The sequence below is a fragment of the Lynx canadensis genome, chromosome E1 (genome assembly GCF_007474595.2).
Source record: "Lynx canadensis isolate LIC74 chromosome E1, mLynCan4.pri.v2, whole genome shotgun sequence".
Taxonomy (NCBI): domain Eukaryota; kingdom Metazoa; phylum Chordata; class Mammalia; order Carnivora; family Felidae; genus Lynx; species Lynx canadensis.
Genome location: NC_044316.2, coordinates 40,914,247 through 40,940,767, shown reverse-complemented (window position 1 = coordinate 40,940,767; position 26,521 = coordinate 40,914,247). Strand labels below are relative to the sequence as shown.

The window sequence follows — 26,521 nt, the reverse complement described above, 5'->3', positions numbered from 1 at the left end:
GCTCAGTTCATTGAGCCTCTGACTCTTGAATTGGGCTCAGGTCATGATCCCATGGTCATGGGATCAAGCCCTGCGTCTAGCTATGTGCTGAGCACAGAGCCTGCTTAAGATTCTCTTCCTCTGCCCATCTCCCCTGCTCGTTCTAAAATAACAAAAACTGTTGCATCCACACAACTCCTGAAACAGAATGCTACAGGCACCAGTGACAGTCACAACAAAATTTATTGCAACGAGAGGCAAGGCCAACCGATCGGGACCGACACTCTTGACCAGAGTGCGGTCTCGAACAGCCGGGGTATAGAGTTTTTATAGCCGACCACAACGTCTTATCATCACCTGGGGACAGAACAAAGAAATAGTTCCCAGATGGGGGTGGAAACAGTTCAGACATGCCCTTGCCCCAATCCAATCAAACACTAAACCAGTTGATTTTCCTTAAACTTTTGTTCCCTTGATTGATAGGACAAGGCTGTTATCTCTTCATCTACAGTGTTAAAACAAAGCTGTTATTTCTTAAGGCTACAGGTTAGCCCTACACTGCAATTTAACCCTTACAAAACAAACAAATAAAAATTTAAAAATTAGGGGCGCCTGGGTGGCGCAGTCGGTTAAGCGTCCAACTTCAGCCAGGTCACGATCTCGCGGTCCGTGAGTTCGAGCCCCGCGTCGGGCTCTGGGCTGATGGCTCAGAGCCTGGTGGAGCCTGTTTCCGACTCTGTGTCTCCCTCTCTCTCTGCCCCTCCCCCGTTCATGCTCTGTCTCTCGCTGTCCCAAAAATAAATAAACGTTGAAAAAAAAAATGTTTAAAAAAAATTTAAAAATTAAAATAAAAAATAAAACCTTAAAAAATATGAAAGTAAAAAATTTCAAATGGGAAGTTGTGATGTGTTACTACCATAGGGATAAAGCAAAAAACATCAGGACCTGTAACTATCATATCAAGGATCAGTAAAAGTTGTGAGAACCACATAGTGGTAGCTGAGAGTGACACAGATGGCTTAAATTTTGATCACATCTCTCAGGCACAGAGTCTGATCAAAAGGAGGGAATGGTTAAAAATAAAAAAAGAAAGAAACAATAAGCTCAAATAGAAACCTAACTACAGGAAATGACCTTTAAACTGTCAATCTGGTATTTCCTGGTCAGTACCAGTGAGGTAATCTGCATGATAGACCCCTCCCCTACCGCCCAAAGGAAGGTGACCTTACCTGAAACTATCCTTTTCTTAGTAACTTCCTTGTCTTGCCCCATTTTTGCCTATAAAACTCTCCCATTGTGTATAGCTCTTTGGGGCTCCTTACTACTTGGCCGATAGGATGCTGCCTGGTTCATGAATCCCTGAATAAAGTCAATTAGATTCTCCCATTTACTCAGTTGGATTTTTTTTTGTTTGTTTTGTTTTTTTTTACATTTATTTATTTTTGGGACAGAGAGAGACAGAGCATGAACGGGGGAGGGGCAGAGAGAGAGGGAGACACAGAATCGGAAACGGGCTCCAGGCTCCGAGCCATCAGCCCAGAGCCCGACGCGGGGCTCGAACTCACGGACCGCGAGATCGTGACCTGGCTGAAGTCGGACGCTTAACCGACTGCGCCACCCAGGCGCCCCTTAAACTAGCTTTAATACCAAATATTTCCCTAGTTCAGGTGAACCTGAAATTCATTTGGGTTACTGTCTATTATATTAATGAGAACTCAATTTATATAAGAACTTAATTCTCTTTTTTTTTTTTTTCCTTTGTCCTTTTTGAGTTTAAGTAATCTTGACACCCAATGTGGGGCTCAAACTCATGACCTTGAGTTCAAGAACTGCATGCTTTTTCAACTGAGTCAGCCAGGTGTGAGAAATAAGCCCACTGACCCAATCAAAGGAGGGACACGGAGACTGGGAGCACAGTGAAGTGAGGCTTTAATCAAAGTTCTTGCAAGAGCGGGTATCTGATGGACAGGCACACTTGGGGCAGTTACAGCAGGTAATTTGTCTCCTAGTGTGCAAATCCCTCCCCTGATTCCTCCTTGGCTGAGTACTATGGTTACAGTCTTACCCAGAAGTCACCTATGCCCACGTAAGGCAAAAAATAGTCTGACTGGAATAAATGTACATTCCTTGAGATGAGGCAGATACTTCAGTTCTTTGGCACATGGTCATTGCAAAGCCTGAAAAATAAGCCGGGGAAATGGAGAGGGGATGAAGAACCAGGAACTGAAGTGTCTAAGGGTTTGGGACTCCACTGTGGTGTTTGTGTGTGTGTGTGGTGGGGGGGGGGGGGCTATACATATTTCCAATAGATTGTAAACCTATTGTTAACTGGACAACACAGCTTTTATTTGGTATTTCTGAAAATGAATCATCTCACTTCCTGATGTGGGAAACAAAGGCAAAAGGAAATGGCAGATAAAATTAAATTTCCTTATGATCTGCAGTCCATTGACAAATACTTGAGGTAGACGGAGTAAAACATTTCTCCAGGAACTCCCTGATATCTTAATGCTAATGCTTTGCTAGAGGGAAAAACAACATTAGCTTGACAATAGCTAGACAATAGCATCCTGGGAGTCTCTTTAGCATATGAAAATCCCATTGGAAACTTCCTCTTAACTCTCCCTCCCCCAATTCCCAAGTATATAACCAATCCCTCCACAGGGTCCTGCCCACGGGTCCTGTCCCCGTTTTTTAAATAAAATCACCTTTTGCACCAAAGACATCTTCAAGAATTCTCATGGGGCGCCTGGGTGGCGCAGTCGGTTAAGCGTCCGACTTCAGCCAGGTCACGATCTCGCGGTCCGGGAGTTCGAGCCCCGCGTCGGGCTCTGGGCTGATGGCTCAGAGCCTGGAGCCTGTTTCAGATTCTGTGTCTCCCTCTCTCTCTGCCCCTCCCCCGTTCATGCTCTGTCTCTCTCTGTCCCAAAAATAAATAAACGTTCAAAAAAAAAAAAATTAAAAAAAAAAAAAAAAAAAAAAAATCTTGGCCATTGACTCCGGACCCCACGAACCCCACTATCACCTCAGAATTTCATCACTTCTCACCCCAGATGCCCCAGAACTTAATTTTCTTTAAGCCAATTAAATAGAGGTCTTTCACAAATTAATTTTGGTAATACCATCAGGAGATGGGAAATACCACACATCTACAATACACAGGTAGACACACAAATATACAGAAAGATATAAACAGAGACCTTATAACTTCCATTTAAAAATTACTGCCATTGGTAGGGCACCTGGGTGGCAGGGTGGGTTAAGCTGCTGACTTCCTCTCAGATAATGATCTTGGAGATTCACAAGTTCCACCCCTGCGTCAGCTCTGTGCTGACAGCTTGGAGCCTGGAGCCTGCTTCAGATTCTGTGTCTCCCTCTCTTTCTGTCCCTTCCCTGCTCACAGTGTCTCTTTCTCTCTCAAAAATAAGTAAGCATTAAAAAAAAATTACTGGGGTGCCGGAGTGGCTTAGTGGGTTAAGTATCTGACTTCAGCTCAGGTCATGATCTCATGGCTTGTGGGTTTGAGCCCCTTGTTTGGCCCTGTGCTGACAGCTCAGAGCCTGGAGCCCACTTTGGATTCTGTCTCTCTCTCCACCCGTCCTCTGCTCATGCTCTGTCTCTCCTTTTCTCAAAAATAAATAAACATTAAAAATAAATTAAAAAAAAATTACTGCCATTGGGGCACCTGGCTGGCTCAGTTGATAGAGTATGTCTCTTGATCTTGGGGTCATGAGTTCAGGTCCCACTTTTGGGGTAGAGTTTACTTTTAAAAAAATGCGGGGCGCCTGGGTGGCGCAGTCGGTTAAGCGTCCGACTTCGGCCAGGTCACGATCTCGCGGTCCGTGAGTTCGAGCCCCGCGTCGGGCTCTGGGCTGATGGCTCAGAGCCTGGAGCCTGTTTCTGATACTGTGTCTCCCTCTCTCTCTGCCCCTCGCCCGTTCATGCTCTGTCTCTCTCTGTCCCAAGAATATATACACGTTGAAAAAAAAAAAAAAATTAAAAAAAAAAATGCTGAGGTGAGCAGAGTAAAAAAAAAAAATACTGGCATGTATTAGGTATAATAATACAAAACTCACAATTTATAAAAGTTGTATCGAAGTTGTTTTTCTGGTAAATGTAACAAGTTAAGTTTACCTACTCAGGTGACTAGGGCTTTTTCCATTAATATTTGTGGAGAAGATATTGAAGATTTATATTTGTCCAATCAAGTTCCAAATGACCTTTTCTCCTTTTGTTTTATCTTTTGATAAGAATTCCCTGAAGTTTGGGGCACCTGGGTGGCTCAGTCAGTTGAGCGTCCAACTTTGGCTCAGGTCATGATCTCACAGCTCGTTGAGGTCGAGTCCAGCATTGGGCTGTATGCTGACAGCTGAGAGCCTGGAGCCTGCTTCGGATTCTGTGTCTCCCTCTCTCTCTGTACCCCTCCTCCACTCATGCTCTGTCTCTGTCTCAAAAATAAATAAACATTTAAAAAAAAAAAAAAGAATTCCCTGAAGTTTGCATATTAGAGAGAGGGTCTGAACATTGTTAGAATATTTACATCTCAAAGGTACAAGAGAAAAAATGCAAGTTCCTACATACCTTTTGAGATAAATAGGAAAGACTTGGGGATTGATAAAAAGGATAGATGGACTTTGAATAACAATTCTGGAAATAGCTGGAGCCATCCAATCTTCTAGCCTGTAAATAGATTTGAAAAGCAAGGACAGCTATTTTTAATTCCTTAAAGAACAGGGTTGCCACTTTAATGATACTAACTGTTGGAAGGGTTTTCTTCCCTCTGGGTACATTTGGCTTAGGGGAGAGGCCTTAAACATTTCCTATTATGGGGCACCTGGATGACTCAGTTGGTTAAACATCTGACTTTTTTTTTTTAATTTTTAAAAATCTTTATTTTTGAGAGAGAAGAGAGAGACAGAGTGTGTGTGTGTGGGGGGGAGGAACAGAGAGAGAAGGGGACACAGAATCTGAAGCAGGCTCCAGGCTCTGAGCTGTCATCACAGAGCCCGACATAGGGCTCAAACTCACAAAACTGATCATGACCTGATCCGAAGTCAGACACTCAACTGACTGAGCCACCCAGGTGCCCCAAGCATCTGACTCTTGATTTTGGCTCAGGTCATGATCTTGAGGTTGTGATGATGAGGGGCCATAAGGCAAGCTGAGGGCAAAGCACAAGCTGGCACACCCTGTCCAGGCCTCCCCCCCCCCCCCCGAAGGATATGTGTGACCTTCCTCAGGCACTCCTGGCTGCCCAAGAACAAAGGAAAGGGGAAAAACAAATGGTTAACTGATAGAGATCATAGTCATGCAAGACATGAATTTCCATCAGTTTACAAATATCTTAGTAAATTATAAGAAAATGGCAATCTTATCATTAGCCTAATCTCCAGAAACCTATAGACTCAGTTTCCTGGAGCCCCTAATATCACCCTCCCCTCCATAGTGATATGGGGAACAAAGGCAAGAAGGAAATGGCAGGTAAAATTAAATTTTTTTATAACCTGCAGCCCATTGACAAATACTTGAGGCAAATACAGAGTATAATACTTCTCCAGGGACTCCCTACTGTCATAATGTTAACGCCTTACTAGAGGAAAATACTGTTAGCTTGACAATAGCAAGGCCCAGGTATCTTAGGAGTCCTCTTTAGCATATCAAAGTCCCTCTGGAGGCCTCCCTTGTGTCTTTACCTCCGCTGATTCCACAGTATGTAATGAGCCACTCTTCACAACCCCAGTGCAGCTCTTTCTGCCCTCAGGTCTGACCCAGTGCTTTAATAAAATCACCTTTTTGTGCCATAGATGTCTTCAAGAATTCTTTCTTGGCCATCAGTTCCAAACCCCACCATCACCCCAAAACCTCACCAATAGTTTTTGAATCCTTTCAAAAATCTTGTCATGTTTCAGCCAGGACAAACAACAAATATTTCTGATAGTACTATACAATCCCATTATTATTATTTTTTAAGTTTATTTATTTTGAGAGAGACAGAGACAGCGAGTAAGGGAGGGACAGAGAGAGGGAGAGAGAGAGAATCCCAAGCAGGCTCTGCACTGTCTCATGAAGCCGTGAGATCATGACCTGAGATGAAACTAAGAGCTGTAGGGGCGCCTGGGTGGCGCAGTCGGTTAAGCGTCCGACTTCAGCCAGGTCACGATCTCCCGGTCCGTGAGTTCGAGCCCCGCGTCAGGCTCTGGGCTGATGGCTCGGAGCCTGGAGCCTGTTTCCGATTCTGTGTCTCCCTCTCTCTCTGCTCCTCCCCCGTTCATGCTCTGTCTCTCTCTGTCCCCAAAAAAAATAAATAAACGTTGAAAAAAAAATTAAAAAAAAAAAAAAAAGAAACTAAGACGATCTCCCGGTCCGTGAGTTCGAGCCCCGCGTCAGGCTCTGGGCTGATGGCTCGGAGCCTGGAGCCTGTTTCCGATTCTGTGTCTCCCTCTCTCTCTGCCCCTCCCCCGTTCATGCTCTGTCTCTCTCTGTCCCAAAAAAAAATAAATAAACGTTGAAAAAAAAAAAATTAAAAAAAAAAAAAAAAGAAACTAAGAGCTGGACATTCAGGACACCTGGGTGGCTCAGTCGGTTGGGCATCCGACTTCAGCTCAGGTCATGATATCATGGTTCATGTGTTCAAGCCCCTCGTTGGGGTCTGTGCTGACAGCTGAGAGCCTGGAGCCTGCTTCGGATTGTGTGTCTCCCTCTCTCTGCCCCTCCCCTGCTCATGACCTAAGCCGAAGTTGGAAGCCTGACTGTAACTGTCGACCTGTATGACCATCTTGTTTTTCACTTTCAGTATTCAATAAGTTACATGAGATATTCAACATTTTATTATAAAATAGGCTTTTGGGGGCGCCTGGGTGGCTCAGTCAGTTAAGCCTCTGACTTTGGCTCAGGTCATGATCTCGCAGTTCGTGAGTTCGAGCCCTGCGTCGGGCTCTGTGCTGACAGCTCAGGGCCTGAAGCCTGTTTCGGATTCTGTGTCTCCTTCTCTCTCTCTCTGACCCTCCCCTGTTCATGCTCTGTCTCTCTCTGTCTCAAAAATAAATAAACGTTAAAAAAAAATAAAAAAAAATAGGCTTTTGTTACATGATTTTTGCCCAACTGTAGACTAATAGAAGTGTTTTTTGTAACCAAATTCAACGGTTTTCTCTTTGGGGTGCATCAAATTGAACACAGCCCACAGAAGTGTTGAAAGTAAAGAATTTTTTATTACTTATTACAAGCAAGGAGACAGAAAGACAACCCTCAAAGCACTGTCTCTGGCGCACCTGGCTGGCTCAGTCAGTAGAGTGTGCAACTCTTGATCTTAGGGTTATGAGTTTGAGCCCCACATTGGGTGTAGAGACTTAAAAAAAAACACTGGGGTGCCTGGGTGGCTCAGTCAGTTGAGCGTCTGACTTCAGCACAGGTCATGGTCTTGTGGTTTGTGAGTTCGAGCCCCATGTCGGGCTCTGTGCTAACAAACAGCTCAGAGCCTCAAGGCTGCTTTGGATTCTGTATCTCCGCCCCCCCCCCCCCCAACTCATGCTATGTCTCTCTGTCTCTCAAAAATAAATAAATGTGAAAAAAAATTTTTTAAGTTTCACAGGAAAGGCACAGAGACGTTGAGCGACCTACCTAGGTACCAGCAGCTAGTAGGTGGCACAGGCAGAATTAAACCTGAGCCTGTTTGACTCCACTACAGCGGCCACCTGAATTGACAGGTTCTCTAGGGACCCGTTCTCTGGTTCTAGGGCTGCTTTCTCTTGTCACCTTCCCACCCCACCCTGCTTTCCACTAGCACAGTGTTTGAAGCTGTGACTGGGTTTGAAGCCCTTTTTCACTCATGCCCTTCCCCTACCTCTAGACCAGAAGTTGGGCACAGCTTCTGCTGCTTCTAGAGGAAGACTGCTATCTGTGGGTAAGGGCAGGAGGTAGGTCAATAGCCTATCCAGTCCCTGCCTCCACAAGCCTTCCTGGGTTGCAGGAAATGATCCCTTCCTCTGGCCAATTCCACCTCCTGGGAGGAAAATCAGAAGGATAATAAATATTAACCTGTAGCTACACAAGTTTATACTTTGTCTTGAACATTTCTCATCCACTAATCCACTTGGTCCTGATACCAGTCCTGTGAAGGAGGTAATAAATAATATCCTTCTTGTTCTACGGGTAAGGAAACTAAGATCCAGAGAAGTTATGTAGGGTCTCCAGGGTCAGAGGAAGAGGTAGACACTAGGCTTGAGCCCAGCATTATAAATCCCCAGGACTAGGCCACTTGCTAATTAGCCACCTTGCTTTCACAGGGCTCAGACTCCAGTGAAGGTTAGATGGATTTTACATTTTCTTCCCTCTTGACTCAGCACAGCCGCAGGAGATGGAAGACTGAGGGAACTCCTGAAAACTTTGGGAGTGGGGAGGGAGGGGTCAGCAGAGGGCCAGATGAGGATCCAGGGATCCTAGGAAGGGTGGGAGGAAGAAATCAGAGAGAAAAGCCAGCTGACTCAGAAATTGTCCCTGGGGCCCATGGAAACTCAAAGCTAAGGTGGAAAGGTTTCTGCCTGCACAGGACCTTGGAGAGAAAGGTAATTTACAGGCATTTCCTAGGCAACTCAGGAGGACAGCTTCCCTCCTCCCCAGGGCAGAGGAGGCCTGCCCAGTTGCCCCGGTAGTGGCCACATTGTGAGGTGGTTCTGGTTACAGGCAGTGGGGTGGGAGAGGAAACACAGGTGATGGGGGCAGTGGTAGCAACCTGGGCTCTGCCTGCCCCCACCCCCTTCTGCTGTCCCCACTATCATGGGCAGCGCTTACCACTGGGAGGCCCGTCGCAGGCAGATGGCTTTGGACAGGAGGAGGTGGGTGATGGCCCAGCAGCAGCAGCAACAGCAGCAGCAGCAGCAGGAAGAGCAAGAGCAGGTGCATGAGAGGGGCCAGTTTCATCAGGGCTTCCCGGGGCAGGAAGGGAATGGGAAGGGAAGATATATCCCTAGGAAGGTATTTGGTCAATGTTTTGCTGGGGTTAGGAGGAAAGTAAGGTCCTTTGATGTTCTCAGGGATGCACTGTGTGTGTGTGTGTGTGTGCGCACGCGCATGTGTGTGTATTAGGGTAACTCAGCTTTGCTGTTGTACTAGGCTGAGGGCTAGTGGGGGATCCAGGGAGGCTCAGTCGGTTAAGCATCAGACTTTGGCTCAGGTCATGATCTTGCAGTTCGTGAGTTTGAGCCCCGTGTTAGGCTCTGTGCTGACAGCTCAGAGCCTGGATCCTGCTTGGGATTCTATGTCTCCCTCTCTTTGTCCTTCCCCTGCTTGCACTCTGTGTCTCTCTCAAAAATAGACATTAAAAAAAAAAAGACTTTTTTAATGTTTATTTTTTTAAAGTTTGAGAGAGAGAGAGAGAGAGACAGAAAGAGAGAGAGAGAGAGAGAGAGAGAGAGAGAGAGAGAGAGAGAGAGAATGTGCCCATGTACACAACAGGGAAATGGCAGAGAGCGAGGGAGAGAGAGAATCCCAAGCAGGCTCAGCTCGGTCAGTGCAGAGTCTGACACAGGGCTAGATCTCAAGAACCATGAGATCATGACCTGAGCTGATATCAAGAGTTGGAGACTTAACTGAGCCACTCAGGTGCCCCAGACCTGAGAGGTTTTAAAGCTGTGCTGTCCAATAGGGTGGCCACTAGCCTGTGTGCTGTTGAGTCCTTGAAATGTGGCTAGTGAGACTGAGGAACTAAATTTTAAATGTTATATACATTTAATTAATTTAAAAATAAATTAAAAAACTAATACTCTTTTTATATATTGGAAAGCTTTTAAGTATGTTTAAAACAACTTGGATACGTACATCTTTTTAGAGATCTTATTGAAGTGTTTTTTTTTCTTTTTTTTTTCTTTTAATGTTTATTTGAGAGAGGGAGCATGAGTGGGAGAACACGATCGGGGAAGGGGCAGAAAGAGAGGAAGAGAATCCCAAGCAGGCTCAGCACTGTCAGTGTGGAGCCTGACGCGGGGGCTGGATCTTACCAACCTTGAGATTATGACCTGAGCCAAAATCAAGAGTCTGATACTTAACTGATTGAGCCACCCAGGTGCCCCTATTTTTTTTTTTTTAATGCTTTATTTTATTTTTATTTATTTTGGGTCGGGGGAGAGAGGCAGAGGAGGGAGACAGAATACGAAGGAGACTCGGCACCGTCAGCACAGAGCCTGTCGTGGGGCTGAAACTCACAACCCATGAGATCATGACCTGAGCTGAAGTGGGCTGCTTAACCGACTGACCCACTGAGCCAGCCACCTAGGCGTTCCGATAAATCTTTTTTTTTTTTTTTTTTAAAGAACTTTATTATTTTTATAATGTTTACTTAGAGAGAGTGCGGACACATGTGAGTAAGAGCAGGGGAGGAGCAGAGAGAGGAGGAGACAGAGATTCCCAATCAGGCTTTATGCTGCCAGCAGAGAGCCCCATGCAGGGCTGGAACTCAGGAACCATGAGATCATGACCTGAGCTGAAGTCAGACACTTAATGGACTGAGCCATCCAGGTGCCCCATAAATCTTTTTCAACTATACATTTTATGAAATCTAAATATAAAACAATTAGTTTCGATCAAACTCTAGTGTCCGAATTAAGAGGTACTATTACATATAAAATACATGGTGGGTTTTGCAGACTTAGTACAGAAACAAAGAATATAAGCAATCTCATTAATATTAATATTTTCATGCTGATTACATGTTTTGGACGTACTGGGTTAACTAAAATATATTAAAATTAGCATCACCTATTTCTTACTTTTTTATGTGGTTACTAGAAGAGTTTAAATTACTTGTGGCATGCATTATATTTCAATTGGATAGTGCTGTTTCAAAGTGTTTGCAAGAAAGTATCCTTTGTTCTCCTGCACTGACAACTGTTTTCAGTGCATAGCTCCGGAGCTGGGAGGTGGGTGCTGAGAGGCTGCTGTTTCCTGGGCCAGCGCTGTGCCAGGGGACACAGTCACCAAAGAAATAGTTCTCGGTGTTGTGGTGGGTGAAGGGAGCCTAGCCTCCCACTCCCTGGAATAGAGACCTTCCGGCCACCTCTGTTTCTCCTTTCCTCCATTGCCTGGCTCTCCGCGGTGTCTCTGGCAGATGGGTGATGAATGAGGAGGGAGGGGGATGCCACTAGCTGGGGGGTGGTTTCTTGCCAGGAACTGAAGGAACTCCGACAGGAGGAACGCCAGTCTGAGGAAAAAACCCAGCCACCTCTGGAGTCTCAGCAGGAGCAGCAGTGGCCATTGGGGCCTCCACCAGCGCAGCCACAGCCGCAGGGGACCCCAGTCGGAGCACAGCTGCCCCAGCGGCCACAGCTCGCAGAACAGTCCCAGATCCTGCCTCCGCCGCCGCCACAGCCACAGAATGCCCAAGACTCTCTTACTCAGTGCACCTCCGCGCACATTCTGCAGGATTCCCAAAGGCCACGTCCCCAGCTTAGCTCAGTGGGAGCCCATCAATTGCCAGGGCAATCCAACTTTAACAAATTCCTTCAAAACCCTGGTGAGATGCCTGGGAAGGGAGGTGGTGAGGAGAGAGTGCCCTATAGTCCAGAATCCACATCTGTCCTCCACTGTGTCAGACTCTCCCCGTACCTTTGGCCTTTACTTGAGGATCTCTTCCTGTGGGTACCGTTGCATCACTCTGGGGCTGCGAAGGAGGCTGCTGTCTTTTGCAGAGGGTGGTTGAGAAGCTGGACCCCTCCTCCAGGGTGAGGGTGGTCAGAGGGTGGGATCTGAGTTGTAGGCTTAACAGCAGTATAGTGTGCCCTGAGAGGGCTGGAACAGGGAATCCCAGCACAGCCTCCCAGTTGGGAATTTTCTGGGTGGGCTCAGTGGGTGCCTTGCCCTAGGTAAGGGCTGCCACCTGCCCCCGCCCCCCCGCCAGACACATAGTAATGGGCCCAGCTCTGCCATGATCCATTTGCAGAAACTGTCAGATGAGTAACTTGTGCTTTGTTTCATCATTAGGTTTCAGGAAATCATTCCAATCTAATCCAGATAAATATACTGAGCACTCACGATTCACGGTGAGACAGTGTGAAAGACAGGTAGACTCTGGCTGTGTGTCTGAGAGTGTGTATGTGTGTAAGTGTGGATGGAATCCTAGAGAAGCTTCCTTGGTGGAAGGGGCTGCAATTATTTATACTTTATAAAGTCAATTATATAAAGTCTTGATATGCAATTATATAGTCACTTCTGGATGGTCCATTCCTCCATTTGTTGCCTTCACAAAAATGTCCAAGGAAGGCCTGTTGCTCAACACTAAACATAAATGGAGGGATTGACAATCTATTGTTTTAAGTGCTGATCCGGGCAGAGGCAGCTGGAGCAGGAGGAAGGTAAGACATGAAGCCAGAGGCTGGGAGTCTCAGGATCGCCAGTCCCTCATCTGCCCCATCCAGAAAATGAGACTGATAATACCACTTCCTTAATAGAGGCATCAGGACCACTGAATGTGGCAATTAAAAGAGAAGGTATCAAAAGCGTTTACTTTAGAACCTGGCTCAGTGCAGGCCTTCAAACCCAGGGCGGTCACTCTTGATGAGGACACAAAACAGTACAGGCTTTGGAAAGTGAGTTTCTGACACAGGTGCAAAGGATGAGAGACCCTGATGCTCTAGCCCTTTTAGGATGAGGACTGGGCTGCTCCATTTTACTTTGAATCCTCTGGCCTCAAAGGGCTTGATACAATGTTCAGGAATCAGCAGGCCCAGAAACTGTTAACTAACCTGGTTTGCCTCCTGTCTCTCCCTCTTCCCAGTCAACGAATTACACACAGCAATGGTGATCCAGAGATAGACCCCCACCCCCACTGGCCACCAGCAGAAAAATAACCCAGATGAGGAGCCCCACACTTTCTCATCCCTGGCAGCATCTCCACTCCGAAGGCCCCTCCTGATCCACTCTAGAAGAGGAGGCTAGCTGGGAATAAAATGTGATGGCCTCCTGAAAAGAATCAAGAGATTGGTCAGCTCTGTGAGACTGGGATGAAGGGACAGGGGCATGAGGACCCATGAAGGGGACGGACTGGGTGGGAGAAGAAAGGCGGGAATTCCATGCTTCTGTAGGCAAAGCCATCGGGGGAACTTGGTCTTGGCCCTCCCAAGTCTATATAGCTCCACTGCTAGCCCTTGTTTAGCAAGGATAGGTCTTTGGGGGGGCTTTAGGTTTAGGATGCTAGCGGGAACCATCACCCCTACCCCCTGGCCAATGCTTACTGAGATACGGTTGGGGAAGGAGGGGTTGCATCACACCACAGCAAGCCTGGGGCAGCATTAGAGGTGTCAGGCAGGGCCCCCCCAGTGCTGGGCCCTTAGTGGGCGCTGAGTGGTTGCATGATGGGAGGCAGGGGTGGAAAAGAGCTCAGAGTAAGGGGGGCTGTAGCCTCAAGCACAGGACACCTGACCTTGGGAAGGGGAGGCGGGACTCACCCACAAAACCCCATAGGCCTCTTCCTTCCGTGTGTGGCAGAGGCAGTCAAAAGGCCCCGAAGACCTCAGGCAGCCCTCTTACCACTTCCTGAAGGTGGCACCCTGGACCCCCTAGGCTGCCCCCTTTTCTGCCTTGGAATGGTGAGGGGATGCCTAGAGCCCCTCACTGTAGCCCACACAGCATCGCCTGTGGGTCAGGCTGAAGGAGCCCCTCAGTGCAGTGTTTCCTGAGCAGGGGCAGCTGGGGAGGGGGGAAGGGGACACAGAACAGGAATATTAAAGTAGGGAGGGAGTTGGGGCGCCTGGGTGGCTCAGTCGGTTGAGCGACCGACTTCAGCTCAGGTCATGATCTCACCGGGCTCTGTGCTAACAGCTCACAGCCTGGAGCCTGCTTCGGATTCTGTGTCTCCCGCTCTCTTTGCCCCTCCCCCACGCATGCTCTGTCTCAGAAATAAACAAACATAGAAAAAAATTTTTTAAAGTAGGGAGGGAGCTTAATAGACAAACAATGAGAGAAAGGCAGAGAGCGAGCTCCTGGGAGCAATCTCTCAGAAGCCAGAAAAGCCATACATGTTATCAGAGGAGCTCAGGGCCTGGGGAAGAGAGCTCGACCCCACCCGGACACTAAGAAACAGGCTGGGAGTGTACACCAGCTCCCTGCCCACTTACAGGAGACTTTTTAACACTGTCAAGTACAGTTTATTGAATACAATATAAACCCTACACATTCGGCAACCTACATACAGCAGAAACTCCGGCCTGGCCTTTCTGGACTTCTGTGCTCCTGCCGGCACCTTCTTGACTCCCCCCCCCCCCCCCCCCCAGCCAACTAGCCAGGTGCTGTGACACTTCCCCCTCTCCAGCCATCCAGCTTCACATTCACTTTCCCCACCACCTAAGTTCATCTCCCTGCCTGAGGAAAACCACAGCCGCCTTTAGGGAGCAATTACCATTCTGGCTCAGCTACAAAACAAACCGCCTCCACCTGGAGCCCAGTGGGAAATTGGGTTATCTGGGACTTAGCTTCATCTGAGCGACAGCAAAGAGGAGAGGGCAAGACCAGTCCCTACTGATATTCAGCTCCATACTGTCAATTCCTGAAGGAAAGCAGAGGACTCTGGGTGCGCAGGACGGGACCTGGTACTAAGCCAGGGATGCCGCAGAGCCCAGCAGCTTGCGGAATCTTGAGAATCGCGATAGCTTCACCTCTGCAGGCTTTCATGGGAGAGCAGCTGGGACCACCATTTGACCTACCTGTGTCCCCACATGGACTCAGGATTGTGGCCTCACCACCAGCCAGAAGCTTTCCTTCAATAAACAACTTATCAGATGATTCTGGTTTCATCTCCATTTTTCTTAGTTAGGCAGAGGGGGTGCCTCCCTCTCCTCCCCTACTACTTTGGCTCCGGCTGTGGCGAGAATAATAAAACTATTCTGTGGCAGGAAGAGCTTTAGCCAGAGAACGGCTCTGTCTTCCTAGGAACAGGAACAGTCTTTAACCAGGGAGGATGCAGGGTCAAAGGGCCTTAGCCAATCTTGCTGTGAGGGGACAAGTTACCAGGAGAGAAGCAGACCATCACCATCACTTTGTCACATGACCAAAGCAGGGAGGCATGAGACAGCACGGATGTCCCTCAAGTCCCAATCCCATCCCTGGGTGGAGAACTTGAAAAAAGATCCATGTTTTAAGACCCAGATAAAATTAAAGCTTTCCTCATTCAGGCAGGAGGAAGGCCAGCCCTAGAGAAGTTAGGCAACCAAAGTGCTCAGCACCGAAAGGACAGGTGCCACTCCAGGGATGCTACAGCAGCTCTGAAGAACATCAGGTCAGACTTTCCTCAAGACAGACCAAGGGGAAAACCCCTAGAAGAACCAAATTTCTTTTTTTGTGGACATCAGGGGATGTGTGTGCACACGTCTGTAAAGTTAACTTCCACAGAGAGCTTCCTGTGCTGAGGGGGTATGTGTGGCGGGGGAGGTATAATAAAGCAGGGCTTTTCCTTTGGCAAAGACACTTAGGCACTGGGAGATCCAGCCCAGGCTGGCAGCGGCCTGGAGTTTGGGGGCAGCAGACAGGTCACGTCGGGTGAGGGACCAGCAAGTGGGGCACTGACGCGTTTCCCCGGCAGTCCACATATTCATAGCTCTGGAAGACTAGCTGCTCTGAATGGCTCAGGCAGGAACAGGTCAGGGTGCCCCTAGAGAGGAAGTAGGCTTTGTGGCTGTGTCTGGGAGGAAGAAAGCTCTGGACCTACTCTGCTGTCTCGGGAGGTGAGGATCCCTCAGACACCCCACCCTCTTCCTTCTGTTCCCCACTCTGCCAAGGCACCTGGGATAGTTGTCCCACCTGTAGTCCAGATAGCCCTGTGGCTTCACATCAATGGCTTATAAGCAAGGTGGGATATAGGGAAGGGGCTATTCCCATGAGCCAACAAAGATCCAGGGAGTTAGCTTTGGATGACTCCTCCCACAAGGTGGAGCAGAGGGGAGACTGGGGTCAGAAGTAGGAGAGGGGACACCAGGGCTCCAAGCCCTACTTACTGGATGTGCAAAAGTACATGGTGGACTTTGATTTTCATCCAGGAACAGATTTTGCTGAGAGAGAAAGAACATGGGACATTTCACACTGAGCAGCCTGTCGGCTCAGAGGAGACCTGCAGGTCCCAGTATCCTTGCCTCCTGGGCTCTTTTCCATCAGGGGTCCCAAATGCCACTCCCACTCTTTCTCCCTCCCTCAGCCTAAGGTGAGAATGTCACCCTTGCTGCAATATCATTCCCCCAGGCCCCACAGGCCTGGCCCAGGTATGTGCTAGCCCCTCCACCAACAGAAAACAAGGACATTCATCTTCCTCAGCGATTCAGGCGGAAAAGCTCAAGGTCACATATTGTAAGAATTAACCAAATTCTGGCCTGTTTTCATTCCAACCTAGGTCTAAACAGGCAGAGGCTGGGGACCCTGAGCCCCCTCACATTGCAGTCTTGGTCATGAGAGTGAAGGCCAAGTGCTGGCTGCAGGGTTTGCTAAGCCATCAGGAAATCTGGTAGGGTTGAAAACCGGGTTTCCAACCAGGAAAGAGGCTAAGGGAGAAGAGATCAAAGGATACTTACTAGGTGTTTTCATCCCCTATCTTGTTGGCCACTGCATAAAACATCTGTCAACCAAATGGGCATAGGGTAAGCCCCAATCCCAGCTGCCCCTTCCCACCACCAGTGTCCATACACCTGTGGGCAGGGCTGTCCAAGGGGAGGGAGTCACCTGTTCACTGGCCAAAGGGCCGATGTGTAGGAGGAGGCTGTTGGAGACCTGCCCCACCACGAGGGACAGGTGCAGAACCTCGATGGTCAGCTGGGTCACGGTGATGGGGTAGTAGTTACTATTGGAGATGTTTAAGATATTCTGAGGAGAAAGAGAAGGAAAAGGGAAGTGAGAGGGTGACCATCCTTAGAAAGGAGATGTCAAATAGCTTCCCAAACCACCAGGCCTGGCTGAGCTTCACTCCCACCACATGCCAGGAGCCCCTTGGAAGAGCTCTTACTGGCAAAGGGTCACTGGAAGACATTAAGCTGGCACAGGATCCAGTCTCACCCTGCGAGGCTTTTCTCTTCAGTTTTGCCGCCCCGCCCCCCAGGAGTCTCAGGCATGCCCCCTGGCTGCACCCTGTGTTTTTTTCCTCTGGTCCCGATTCTGACCCCTCACCGTGTATAGTCCCAATCCTACACAATCTGTTATGGGGCTCATGGTTGCCCCTGCTTCTCCCCAGCCCTCCACACCCCCTGGGTGCCATAAAATTCCTGGCAACCTGTGCCCAGGATTGTAACCCCAGATAAGGGCTATAGAGAAGAGCTGCCGGCAAGGCGGGGTTGAGCCCAGGGGTGCAGGCATCCACCCACCCACCGTTATGTTGAGGTTGATATCAGTCACATCAAAGGCCACTGTGGAGGAGTTGAGGCCTGCAGGCTGCACGGAGATGGGCCGGGGAAACAGGAAAAAGATGATGAGGGAGGAAGTCACAAGGCAGGTGAGCACTGCCAGGAACACGAAGAGCTTCCTGTGGGAAGGCAGGATCCGGGAAAGAGGAGTGGAGTGGTCTGAACACCAAGGAAACTTGAGCAGGGAGCTGTTCAGACACTCCTCTCCATATACAAGGCTCTCCCCTGCACTAGCCCCCTCATAACCGTAAATTTACCCCCCACCCAGATGTGGAGGACCAGCCCAGGTTCAGATGTGCCCCAAAGTGAGTCAGAGCACAGGACTGGGAGGCAAGTGACCTGACTTCCACTCCCAGCTCTCTGTACCCACTGGCCCAGTAACTCTAAGCAAGCTACTTAACCTCCCAAAGGCTTAGTTTCCTTGTCTGTGAAATGGAGAGAAGTGTACCTACCTCACAGAATTTGTTAATGCAAGGTCCTGACACTTAACAAAACTCAACAAATGCTAGCTATCATCACTGGAAGAAACATCCACATGGATGTGAATCTGAATATGAAAATTCAGAACAGGATATCATCTGTCCATCTGATTCAAAACTGAGATATGCATTAAAGAGACAGCACCTTATTATATCTTATGAGGGGCACTGCTAGATTCAGATTCTGGTACAGTGGTTGGGGAGGGCAGGGTGGTGCTCCCAGACTGAAGCTGAGGAACTTGGGAAGAGGTTGCAGGGACTCCTGCCAAATAGACCCAGATGACAAACAGGGTTATAACACCCCCAGTGAAACTCAGGGCTGCCTGTGAGGTTCTGAAGCATCTCAGAACAGGGAGCAGCTAGTTTTCCATCTCAGCCAGGAAGAGACCAAGCAGCTCTGAACTGCCACAGCAAGGGAGGCTCTTAGGAAAAATAATTTCCCCAAATTGCAGCCAGGGCCACTCCTTTCAGGGCCACCCTCAGGTGGCATCTGCTATGCCCGTCTTCTTAAACCAGGAAAATCTCTGGAAATGCAGCTAGTACGTATGAACCCAGTGAGACTTTCTTGGGGAGAACCAACGGAGAAAAATCGCAGGGGGAGACAGAATGGGGGAGACAAAGAGAACAGCCCCCAGGGGTCACGTCCTGTGGAACTGAGGGGGGAAGAGGGGCTTACGTGTGCCTGGGCTTCAGCCTCTGGTCCCCATAGGGGATGAGCGCCACTAGCTGCTTCTCTAGCTCTGTAGAGAGAAAGAAGAGAAAGGGCCAGGAAGTATTCGTGACAAATGTTTCCTGTGCTTGCCTCCCAGATGCACCCCTACACCCCACAGAGTCGGGTCAGAAGCATGCCACCTCTGCCCCACAGAACTGGGAACACAGGGCAGGGAGGGCAGCTCAGAATAGAAGCGAGCTTTTCATTAGCAGGTGTGAATTTCTGTAAGACACCAGCAAATGAGAAAAGCCTAGCTTCTTTGGAGAGGTCATTTGTTAACTTCCTGAGTCCTAAGGCACAGTGTTGCTCAGGGAGTGGGGAGGCCAGAGACCCCTGGCTGGGGAGAACAATCAGGTCAGGAGGGGTGGGGGTGTCTCTGCAGTGAGCCCAGGGAGAGTTAGCTCCTTGCTGGCCCAGCTGCAACTGGGGGACCAAGAGCTGGGAGACCCAACCCCATTCAAGGAGGCTCAGGGGGGCCTGCCCAGCTGGCTGCTAAGAGCTTTTTTTCTGGATTCCAGGCGATTTCCGAAGCCTTGGGCCACTCACCTCTTGGGATCTCCCCACTGCCCTGGCAGGTGGGACAAGTCACAAAGCTGGCACCAGCAGTTCCTTCACGAGGCATGCAGGAACAGAAAGACTTGCTGCTTCGGATGCTGGAGTAGCAGGCAGCTTTGTTGCCAATGGCTGGGCTGGGGGGCAGGATCGATTTGTTCTCATCCTCCCGAGAACCCAACTGGGAGAATGTCTCACCCATCATTCAGGGGGAGTTTTCACTAATAAGAAAAGAACAGAATTCACTGCTAAGCTTGTTAGCACGGACACTGGATGTAACTCTGGTTTTGGGTTCTTAGGATTGGCAAGGACTGCCATCACAATGTCAGCAAGCTCCAGCCCAAGGAAACTAGGAGATGGAAAACTGAGCAGTTACATGGGACTCTCCCATCAGAAATCGCAGTGTGTTTCCTTTCATTACTGCAGGGGAGCTCAATCTGCCTGCAAGAGGGACGAGAAAAGCAGAAGTTATTTCACTAGAAGAGATTTCCAGAAGTGAATGGCAGAGCACTTATTGTTTTTCTGGGAAAGTTGCTGAGCTGTCATTCTCTTCAAGAGAAGGAAGTGGACGGGGCTGGGGGTGGGGGTGTGGTGGAGGGAGGCAGCAGTCCAGAGTCCCTTCCACCCTCCGCAACAAGAGGACTCTCAAGAGTTGTCTAGAACACCCGGGAAGAAATGCCTGAGATCTCCCAGCCTGGGCGTGGAAGGAAAGCTTCCATTCCTGAGCCGTGGCAGGTGCTGGCTTAATAGGAAGGCAGGGATTCTCTGAAATAAGAGAAAGAAGGTTAGACTGGTCACAGGTGCGGCTAAGAACCTTAAAATAGCCTGGAAGGGAACAGAAACCTCTTCCTCACTGCTTTCTGTGAGATAGGAAAGAATGCCAGGGGAAGAGTGGGAGCACTGGTCCGGGCTGATAGTGAAGGATACTTCACCAAGGAATGGTACAGGCTAACAATCCAGATTCTTCTCCAAAGGCTCAGGAGTGGTGTCAGAATGAGTGGGCAAGGTGAGCTGCATACAGACCTTACTGGGCTAAAAATCAAGAGAGCCTCACCTGGTTCAGGTCTGGGATCCAGGGCTCCTGTCAGCCAAGAGTGAGATTTCTGGAATGGTCTTTGGAGAGAAGGGCTGGTAGGGTAGGGTGACCAGAGAGGCCACGGCTGGGGCTGGCCAGGCTAGTGGCCCCCTTCAGCAGAGGCCTGGGGGAGCGAACAGGCCACGTTGGAGGGAGGACGGAGCAACGACACCGGCCTCCTCAGAGGGCTAAGCCGCTTCCTGCCCTATTCCGGGGCTCAGCCAGGGGCCCGAGCTGGGGAGCGCAGAAGCTGGGACTTCATTGAAGGAGAATTTCAAGTCCCGCCAGACACCGAGGCCGTTAGTCGAGCCTGTTACCCGCGAGTGCCTGCGTGAGGCTAGGAGACACACAAGGTTCCTCGACCCTTGCCTCCCAAAAGGATAGAAAGGAAGGAGGGTCTAGGAGCGCCTTACCCCACCCCCGGACGTCAGCAACCGTTGCAAGCAGAATCGAAAGTGCCGGAGCCCAGGGCCTAACCCCAGGCTTTGACTCCGTGCTTGGGGAGGCTCCGCCCCAGCTCCTCCAGGCCCGCCCCACCCCGCGGGGGCCCGCCCCCTCCCTACTCAGCTGCCAGAGAAGCGCTCAGCTCTTCAAAGATCGCCCCGCATCTCGGACGCTGCTTTCTCAAGTACCAGTCAGTCCAGGTAGGCCTTTCAAAGAACGTTTATTCCACCATTTTTTAAGCGGTTATGTGCAACTGGACGGACGACTGGACCCCAAGGTCCTCCTGGACCCCTACAGTATGACTCAGGAGGTCAGAACAGGTCTCGCTCGATATCAACCCAATTAATTACACGCACCCTGCAGCTCAGCCTCTACCCAGAAGCCCGGATAAAAACGTTTTAAATAATGAACAGCCTGGTTGGCTTGCAGTCTGAATTTTGGTTTATTTAATAGGTCAAGAATTATACTGTAAATAAACATCGTGATGGCTAATGATTAATTAACATTATTACCATTCATTATAAATACCAACCAGGTTAAATAATACTAGTTTACTACCCTTCCTCCTCCTGGATGAGGGTCTTTTTCTGGAAGTCATTTTCATGAATACTAGCTTTTAGTGTTTTCTGTTACCTTTTTTTTTCACCGATTGTACCAAAGACTCCTTTCTGTAAACAGAATGAGGACCTGGGCCGCAGGCAGCAAGCTTTTTCATTCATTTTGGGGTTAAACCAAAACTTTTTCAGAATTTGCCCCCATCCAAGTTTTGCAAAACAGCCGCCCCGTTCTAGATACCTTTGAGCAGATTTCAAACATTCAGGAAGTCGTCAGGATCTCTAATGCCTCACACACACATTTGCCCGCCCTGAACTAACTTTACAGATTAATGTAGGGCCTTGCCTTTCATGTTTCTATCTCCCCTCACTTGACTGTAAATAACATCCGCCTTGACATTAAGAAAAAAGGTAACCGTTACATTTTTCCCTTTAATAGAAGTTTTCTCCTCCCTTATAGGATTAGCAAAATATTCCACACTACCTACTTAAATTTGTTCCCTTAAATAAAGAAAAATGTATGCAAAATTACTACAGTAAACACTGCTCGACAGGTGCTGGTGGGTTAATGAGCACACTCCCTCCTCCTTTCACTGAAGTGCAGAGACCCTGAAGGTGGATCATCTTGAATGTACCAGTGCGGTCTTTAGACAACAGCGGTCCATTACTCAGTGTTGCAAGGGAAAGGACTTTGTCCTGGAGAAAGGAAGAGTAACAACATTCCTTTGGGGCTCTGGGTGTCATTTCAATCCCGTACAGCTATGAGGCTTGGGGTAGGCTAGAAAAATTGTTAAGAGTTCTTGAAAACAACTTCCAAGGTTAATTTCTTTTAAAAACTGCCAACAGATATCCCCATAGAAACATCCACATTTAACCAAAGAAAAATACTCAACTTCAATACAAGCAGAAAGAAAAACGGTTCTATAGAAAGTTCAAGTTATACTCTTCAATGCACTAAAATGGAGAAAGGAGCTTTATCCAACTCAACTGAAAAACCATTTCCCTACAACTCAATGTCTCTGTTTAAGTCCTGGTCTTTCATTTGCTCCAAAAAATACTGTAATGCAGGTGCTGTCTTGATAACTCAATAATGGGCTCTATATAGGTTTATCGGATTAAAAAATAAGCAAGGGCTTCTCCCCCATGCCCCAAGGACAGAATAAAGATCATCTCTGAGCAGCAGGCAGTTATTTAATACAGGGTCACTCCTCAGTAGCGGTGGCTGTACCAGTCATTGTTGTTGACCTGAAGCAGTTCTGTCACAACCTGCAGGATGTTGTAATTGTGTTTCTTCAGCAGCCTTAGGTTCAGCTGCCTGTCACAGAATCCCATTTCAAAGAGATGGGCCATCAGGGCTGCTGTCTGATCTTCAGAAACTATTGGCTGTGTAGAGTCAAGAAAAGCAGAACATTTTCTGTATCATTTATGGGTCTTGTAAATTGTTATTATCTTGTAAATTATATGAATTTTTCCAGATTTGTTTAAAATATTAGGAAATTCAATGCAAGGGCATGGTGTTCCTGTCCACCTGACACTAATGGACCTTCTGAGGGAGGACTGGGAATGCCCTGCTCTAGATTCAGTATGTTTGTACCCAAAACCAGGCAACTAATGAACTGTCCTCAGAACCAGGAGGAGGATGCTTCGGAGGGGGCTTCCCGAAGGAAGCATCCTTTGACCTGATGAAGCAAGAGATGCAAACACTGGAAACACTGTGAAGATAAAAGGTAACTGTGGTGATGGGGCAAGTATAAGCAGGAGCCAAGACCGCTATTGGAAGAGGGTTTGGTCAGAAATACAAAGGAGCTGAACAAAAAACTGCTTGGGAAATTACATCTTGGGTGACTTTCTTGGCATTTTTCTCCTTTTTCTTTTCTTTTTTTTTTTCAACGTTTATTTATTTTTGGGACAGAGAGAGACAGAGCATGAACGGGGGAGGGGCAGAGAGAGAGGGAGACACAGAATCGGAAACAGGCTCCAAGCTCCGAGCCATCAGCCCAGAGCCCGACGCGGGGCTCGAACTCACGGACCGCGAGATCGTGACCTGGCTGAAGTCGGACGCTTAACCGACTGCGCCACCCAGGCGCCCCTCCTTTTTCTTTTTAAAGAACAGAAGCAATCCAGAAGAGAGGAAACTAATATTCATTTACCTCTCCCTCTTTAGGTCAAGCTCTATGGTGGACACATAACCTTAAATCCTAACACTTCGGATCACTCTTTTACCATTTACTTACCAACTGTGTTGACTACCAATTAATTCTATTATGTATGAAAATGGAGATATAAAATACCTCCTATTTTGCAGGGTTGCTGAGAGGATTAAGAAGAGAGTGTATAAGCATGTTGAGCACAGTCTCTGGCATTTCTCTCTACACCTAACTCAACTGTTCCCTTCCTTCCCTTTTATTTCAAAATAAATTATCCAACCTCCTTTCAGGTTAATCCTTCCACAGGTACTTTGCTTGCTATCTCATTACCTCTCACCATCTCTGAAATCTCTATGAATTATCCTCTCTCATCTTTTCATTATTATTTTGTCTTTAGAGAAAAAGTGTGCACGGAGAAGAGGGAGCAAGAGAAAAATCCCAAGCAGGCTCCAAGGAGCCCGACGCGGGGCTCGATCCCATGACCCTGGAATCATGACCTGAGCCGAAATCAAGAGCCAGACATCCAACTGACTGAGCCAGCCAGGTGCCTCTTATCCTCTCTCATCTTGACTGTTAACCGCCTTTACTACTGGCTCACCCAACTGTAGAAACCTCTCCCTCTGCCTTATGCATCATTGCTTTCGCTCTTTCCTCCTTTGTGGTCCAGCTACTTGAAAATGAGGTGTACTTGCACTCTCCAAGTCCTCTCCACTCCCTCCCTGTTCTCTGCAGCATTGACCACGAGGTCCTCATTAAAGCTCCCTTCCCCGAGGCCCAGCACAGACTCTCATTTTCCTCCTAGTTCTCTGTCTTCTTTGCAGGGCCCTCCTTTCCAGGATCCTTAAAGGCTGCTTCCTGCTTTACACCCCTTTTTCCTGGAAACTCTCACCCAATCACATGGCTTCTGTTATAACCTGTACGAATAACTTTACCTCCAGGCCAAATCTCTCCTCTGTGAGCCACATGCACGGGCCCAACTGCACTCTGGGTAACTTTACCTGGACATGCCTCAAATTCCACACCTTCCAAAATGTACCTAATTTTCTTCTTCCCCTGCCCAAATATATCCTTATTCCTGCACATCCTAATGAATGGTCCTATTGATTGCCTGAAGCCAGAAACATGGGATTCCTCTTTGACTTCTTTCTAGCCTTTTAATCATGGTCTCCAAGTTCTGCCATTTCTTTTACCCCTTTTCCATCTCAAATGGATTTTTTTTTAAGTTTATTTATTTATTTTGACAGAGAGCGTGAGCAAGGGAGGAATGGGGGGGGGGGAGAGAATCCCAAGCAGGTTCTGTGCTGTCAGCTTGCAGCCCTATACGGGGATCAATCTTACAGACCATGAGATCATGACCTGAGCTGAAATCAAGTTGGACATTTAACCAACTGAGCCACCCAGAAGACCCTCAAATCGATTTCTTTAGGTCTCCCCCAACCTCCACACAATACTGGAGTTCTCTCACTAGGTACAAATCTGATGCTAATTACTTCCCTAAAACCCATTCACTGGCTCCTCCCATTAGCCTTAAAGTAACACCCAAACCACTTAACAGAGCACCCCACCTACATAAGTTGGTCTCTTCTTACTCTTCCCAGACCAAATTCACAATTCAGAGTCACATTTACAGGTCTTCTTACTGGCTAGGCTCTGTCTGCAATGCTCTTTCTATTCTTCTTTCCTGGCAAATACTTATTTTGTCCTTAAGGACTCAATTCAGGCACCATCTACCAGGAAGCCTTCTCTGGCCCCATGCAAGGGCCCACAGCAGGCTGAGACGTCCCACCCGAGAACATGGGCATAGGATCTTACACTGCACTGCAGAAGTCTGTGTACCTTGCTTGTTTTCCTGTCTTTGGGCAGGGACTGGTGTCTTTTTCACCTTGTAGTGCTGGTACTTGGAAGAGCTCCCCACACATGATGGGTCCTCAACAAACACTAGACCTTTTCCCTTTCATCCCTTAAGTAACTTGGCTAAAGTCATACAGCTAGAAAGTGGCAGAATGCTATACTACTCTCCAACTCAGACAGGCAGCATCATTTTCACTGGGGACTTGGCTTTGCTACAGGAAAATAAAACATACACTGACCTGGGCAGTGACTGGTGGCCCAGCAAACAAGGCCTTGTATGCAGAAGCAGCAACAGACAAAGCCCCCTTCACCAATCCTCCAGCAATGCTGCTCCCATGGTGGTGGTGTCTGGAGAGGAAAACCAAATGATCTCCCTAAAAAATCACAAACTATTATCTTCCTACAAGATAATCTGGGCTCTAATCCTTGAAAGAAAATGGATTTCCTTGAGAAAAAAAGTCAGATGTAAAAAGAGGATGTGATCACTTTCCTATTAGTTTTATACCTACACAATCTTGGTTTGATGTAGTAGAGCCTAGTTCTACTGCTGCAAGGTAAGGCCGTGCAGAAAATGCACCCTTCTGGTTAGTATACCAGCTTTCTGTCCCAGCTGAAAATTACATGGTCAAGAGCACAGAAGAGTATTGGCAGTCTGTCTGCACAATTATCATCTCAGAGGAAACACCTCCAAAGGCAATGTGCTTTTCTGGGTAGTGTAGGGAGGAGCCCAGCTTGCCATTGCTCTGAGCCGATTGGGAGCAGAGAGGCAGGGAGGTCTAAGAAACTGTTACTAAGATGCACAGTGGGCTTGATTTTTCTGCCTTCTCCTCTGACACTAAGGATGAGTTGAACTTGAGGGTACTGGTCTGACATGTGAACACTCTGTAATGTAACTTTAGCCCTCTGTTCAATGTTGCTCACAAGCTTCAGGAGAAATAAGGAGTGACGGCTCTCCTCTGCTCTCTGGAGGTGGCACATGCTGTGAGAGGCTTGTTTAAGCAGAAGCAATACTAGGATATCCACCTGCTTCTGAAGAAGAGGCTGCACAAGGTCCAGTTACCTTGAGTGGTCATAGCTCTTCTGTCTGCTGTTTACAATTCCTGATGAGCCTCTGGGCTCTAAAAGCAAAAGAGCTATTGGTTAGATGTAGCGTCCACAAGTGCCTAGTGTTTCTTAACTCATAGTGAAGCTATTTTTGAGAGGCAGGCAGCAATCTGATCACAGCATTTATTTATTTATTTACTTATTTATTTTTTAACTATTTGGGAAATTTTGCAGGTGGTTTTAAGTGATAACAGGGAACTGTCCAGAATGTAATACAAGGTGATTGTTTATTGAATCAGAAAAATTCTATAATCCTATCAC

The 26,521-nt window shown here is 48.0% G+C and overlaps 2 protein-coding genes across 10 annotated transcripts in view; both read right to left on the bottom strand.

Annotated features, from left to right (window-relative positions):
- Positions 1-203: 203 nt before the first annotated feature.
- Positions 204-20,715, bottom strand: TMEM106A (transmembrane protein 106A). Of its 6 annotated transcripts, none has more exons than XM_030295144.1 (9): positions 20,140-20,715; positions 19,080-19,306; positions 18,498-18,561; positions 17,308-17,461; positions 16,669-16,809; positions 16,521-16,564; positions 15,954-16,007; positions 4,561-4,659; positions 293-336 (listed from the first exon to the last, which is right to left on the bottom strand). In XM_030295144.1, exons 2-9 carry the CDS (start codon positions 19,288-19,290, stop codon positions 333-335), a joined length of 771 nt encoding a protein of 256 aa, XP_030151004.1. In that variant the 5' UTR covers positions 19,291-19,306; positions 20,140-20,715; the 3' UTR covers positions 293-332. The 6 variants fall into 6 exon arrangements, with proteins under 6 accessions (XP_030151005.1, XP_030151004.1, XP_030151003.1 ...); XM_030295143.1 differs by lacking the exon at positions 293-336 and adding an exon at positions 4,384-4,423; XM_030295145.1 differs by lacking the exon at positions 16,521-16,564 and having other exon boundaries at positions 204-336.
- A 312-nt stretch (positions 20,716-21,027) lies between these two features.
- The window catches only part of NBR1 (NBR1 autophagy cargo receptor), a 28,695-nt gene continuing 23,201 nt past the window's right edge, over positions 21,028-26,521 (bottom strand). For 3 of the 4 annotated variants that reach the window (XM_030295135.2, XM_030295137.2, XM_030295136.2), the window contains exons 19-21: positions 26,217-26,274; positions 25,396-25,504; positions 21,028-22,541 (exon numbers count right to left, since the gene is read on the bottom strand). In XM_030295135.2, coding sequence (XP_030150995.1) covers positions 22,368-22,541; positions 25,396-25,504; positions 26,217-26,274 — 341 coding nt within the window. In that variant the 3' untranslated portion in view covers positions 21,028-22,367. The remainder of the gene's footprint in view (positions 22,542-25,395; positions 25,505-26,216; positions 26,275-26,521) is intronic. The other variant, XM_030295138.1, reaches the window with a different exon arrangement.